Raw genomic sequence first — 3,819 nt, 5'->3', positions numbered from 1 at the left:
ACATCAGTGTTTACATGACATAGGAATTAACTATGAGAAGAGAGATAATTAAGTTTCATCCAGATTACGTGACATAGGAATTGTGGTTTTTTGTTTCATTTTATCATGTACTCCGTACATGTTATTTCTAGAAACAGTGCTGTGAAATTTAGCACTAGTTTACAAAGGGGACGCCAAATTCAAGGCACCGACACACTAGTTTGTTAAACCCTCTCGACAGCATGCTCCATCTCTCAAACACACGCGTATACTATCGGCCTCATGCCAGAAAAGGTAGACTAGTATCGAGTATCAACATGAGGGACACATAAACAAACACACTCTAATCCAAGAACAGCCAACCACTCTCAGACTAACTACAACCTAACAGAAACCCTCTCAAGGAATCATGAGCCTCATGCAAAAAATGATGAGGTGGATCAGTGGATGATATGTCGGCAACACATTTTGTAGCGAGAAAGAAGTGAACGAATATAGGTAAGCTTTTCATGTACCAACCCAATCCCACAGGCCACGGTATTAGAAACCGTCTCATAATCTCTTACGATGGGAAATGGTTTCATAGCTCCCTTCATGTCCCAAAGAAAGTCGTTTTAGACATTGACACAGTCTCCAAAAATTTTGCTATAAAATATTTATAAATATAGTCAATATATACTTTTATAAAACTATATTTAGAGAAGAATCTACTTACATCACTTTCATATTTTTAAACTTAACCCAAAAATATTTATTTATAATTAAAGTTTAAAATATTTGACTTAGACACCCCAAAACGAGTAATCGTGTGCAGTTATGCAGATGAATTCAGAAAGCCGCAGCAGACTTGTACGTGGACCAACAAAGACTGAACTTATAACGCTTGAAATATTATTTTGCCTTGAGATTATCATATATTATCTCAATCTCTGAATCTCATGCGTCCACCGACACTGCGGTGGGTGCCGCTCCCGCTTGTATGGATCCGTCCTTCCACGTCATCCACTCCTCTTCGGCCTGGTAGAGTGGTAGGGCGTCGCGCTCCACCCCCGTACCTCAACAGTAACGGCCCACGGGCCTCTGGAGGTGTGGTGCAGGTGCCTCCGTACGCACAAGAGATAAGCAGAAGCGCTCAGCTTCAACGCGTTTCAATAGGCCGTGGCCGCAGGCCGCAGGCCGCTTGCCCCATGGCCCATGGTGATTTGAGAGTAACCACTAACCAGCCATTCCGGACCCAAAGATTCTGTCGGCCACGATATGGCGCCAACACCACCTCACCGCGTGACTGTCCTGGAGCAGTTTCACGTCGCGCCGACGCCGGCACCGGCGGCGGGGCAGCCACGAGCGCTACCGCTCACGCTCTTCGACCTCGTGTTCTGGTCCATCCCGCCCGTGCAGCGTCTGTTCTTCTACGACAATGCCGACCTCCTCGACGTCTCCGACTTCACGCTCGGCGAGCTGGCACGGTTTAGGAACTCCCTCGCCGCCGCGCTGCACCACTTCTATCCGTTGGCGGGGAAGCTGACGTGCGAGGCGGAGGTCGTGTTCTCGGACGGCGACTCCGTACCACTAACCGTGGCCTTCAGCGATGACGACTTCCGAGACCTCGCCGGCGACCACGCCCGCGACACCACGAGGCTCCGCGCGCTGCCGAAGCACGGCGGGTCTCGGCCGCAGCAGGGCGTCCTCGCCGTCCAGATTACGGTGTTCCCACGTTCCGGCATTTGCATCGGCACGACGGTGCACCACGCCGTGGCCGACGGTGCCAGCTACACGCACTTCCTCGGCACGTGGGCTGCCGCGCAGGATGTGCCCCCGCTGTTCGACCGCGGCGTCGTGCGGGACGACGCTGGCCTGAGGGAGGCGTTCCCGCGCGACAACCAAACGCTCGGTAAAGCCGGCGGCGACGAGCGCCTTGACTGCTGGGACCTCAGTCGCCGCCCTGGCGCCGTGCTCGTCACGTTCCGGTTCACCGAGAGGCAACTCCGCGCGCTCGGGAGGCGCGGCGAGTCGGAGACCTCGGCGCGGTGCTCACCCAACGCGCTGGCGTGCGGCGCCGCGTGGGCCGGCCGCGGCAGCGGCATGGACGGAGGGCCCGCACCCGACGCGCACTTCGGGTTCGTGACGAGCCCGCCGATACCGGCGAACTACTTCGGCAACTGCCTCGGTCTCTGCCGCGTCCACGCAAAGCGTTGGGAACTCACCGCGGCAGCCGCCTCAGCTGCCATATGGCGAGCGATCGAGGGGCTTGCCGAGGCAGGGAGCGTGTTCCGGGGCTCTCGGGGGTGGGTGCACTGGGTGCGGGAGTACGCTTCGGCGCGGGCGGTGACCGTGGCGGGGTCGCTGAAGCTGGGGGTGTACGCGGCCGCGGATTTCGGCGGGGCGTGGGGCAGACCGAGGAAGGTGGAGATCGCATCCGTGGAACGCACGGGTGCGCTGGCTCTGGCAGAGAGCGGCCGCGACGGGGACGGCGGCATCTAGGTCGGTCTGGCGGTGCCGCGCGCCGAGATGGAGGAGTTCCGTACGTTCTACCTCGACCTGCTGGCCAGCCTCGGTTGAACGCGTGTCGGGATTCAAGTAGACCGTGTTGCGGACAGCCCGCACGCTGCCGCAATGGTCGCGACTCAGATTTGCGGGCTCAGTGCATGGCCACTAGCAAGCAAGCCCGCATGCTGCTCCTGCGCTTGGCGGTGGAGCCTCCAAAGCCTAGCAGAGCCGACGGGCAGGGTAGTCCTAGCAGAGCCATGTTTGCAGAGCCCGCTAGAACTAAATAAAGCATGCAAAAATAAACAGGCACATTTAGAGCTAAATAAGGCATGCAAATACAGACTGTCATGATTGTTTTTTTTTAGAATCTGTCATGATTGTTTTTGTTTCTATTTGCTAAGAAACTCCAGTCAGATCTCTGTCGTTCAGCAAGACATAATTGCGCACCTCAAGCTCACTAATGGCACTTCTGCCATTCATTCTTTTCACAAGAGATGTTCCCTTAACTTAAATAATTATTACTTCAGAAATGGAAATCAAAACTACAAGAAGAAACAGTGAATACTAGATGCAGCACATATAAGACCAGAACCAGTGAAGCTAGGATGCTGATGGGAATCATTTGAACATGGGCACTCTCTAGGAAATCATAACTACAAAGTTGGACTGCCATCATGCAAAATGTTTTCAGTAGTTTCTGCACAAGTAGATGAAGTTGTCGATGCTGCGAGGTCCATGGCGCATTGTGACACATAAGGCTCCAGTTGCAATCATTCACACATGACATCTCTGATTCATGAGGAAATGCCGGCAAAGATTGAAACTTCAACTTAGCCACATAGCAGGTTATACGGTTATATATAATAATAATTGTCCTTCTTCAGGCCCGGCCCCCTCCTTCCAAGTCCTAAACTCAACTTTGCTACGGCAAAAATCTCATAATATCGACTCAAAATTTTTGACAACTATTTTGCGGGGTTGGTATTTTCAACGACTTTTTATTATCACAGGTTTGCATTTTTAAGTTTTAACCTAAATTGGGCCACAGCCCACAGGTGCTCCAAGCTCCAAATGCTAAATAATATCACAAGTAGCTATGACATCCAGATAATATCTTGATTAAACAGCATGACAAGATAACATCTTGATTAAACAGCATGACATTCTGAATATACAAAAATTCACACATAGCTATGACGTACAAATATAATATCTTGAATAAACATCATGACATCCAGGTAGACCAAGTCCTTATGTAAAAGATAAATTCACAGGCACACAACTGCTGATTGTGAAGGAGATCATGTAGCTATGTACAATGCATGAATTCACAATCATGCAATTTATCTGAAA

General features: G+C 51.4%; 1 protein-coding gene across 1 annotated transcript; it reads left to right on the top strand.

Annotated features, from left to right (window-relative positions):
- The first annotated feature begins 1,236 nt into the window (after window positions 1–1,236).
- On the top strand, window positions 1,237–2,690 carry LOC136475303 (phenolic glucoside malonyltransferase 1-like). The gene has a single exon (XM_066472846.1). It carries the CDS (start codon window positions 1,237–1,239, stop codon window positions 2,458–2,460), a length of 1,224 nt encoding a protein of 407 aa, XP_066328943.1. The 3' UTR covers window positions 2,461–2,690.
- The last annotated feature ends 1,129 nt before the right edge of the window (window positions 2,691–3,819 follow it).

This window comes from Miscanthus floridulus, chromosome 8 (genome assembly GCF_019320115.1).
Source record: "Miscanthus floridulus cultivar M001 chromosome 8, ASM1932011v1, whole genome shotgun sequence".
In the NCBI taxonomy this organism is placed as follows: Eukaryota; Viridiplantae; Streptophyta; class Magnoliopsida; order Poales; family Poaceae; genus Miscanthus; species Miscanthus floridulus.
Note: the sequence above shows the minus strand (reverse complement) of the source record. Positions and strands in the feature narration are given on the sequence as shown.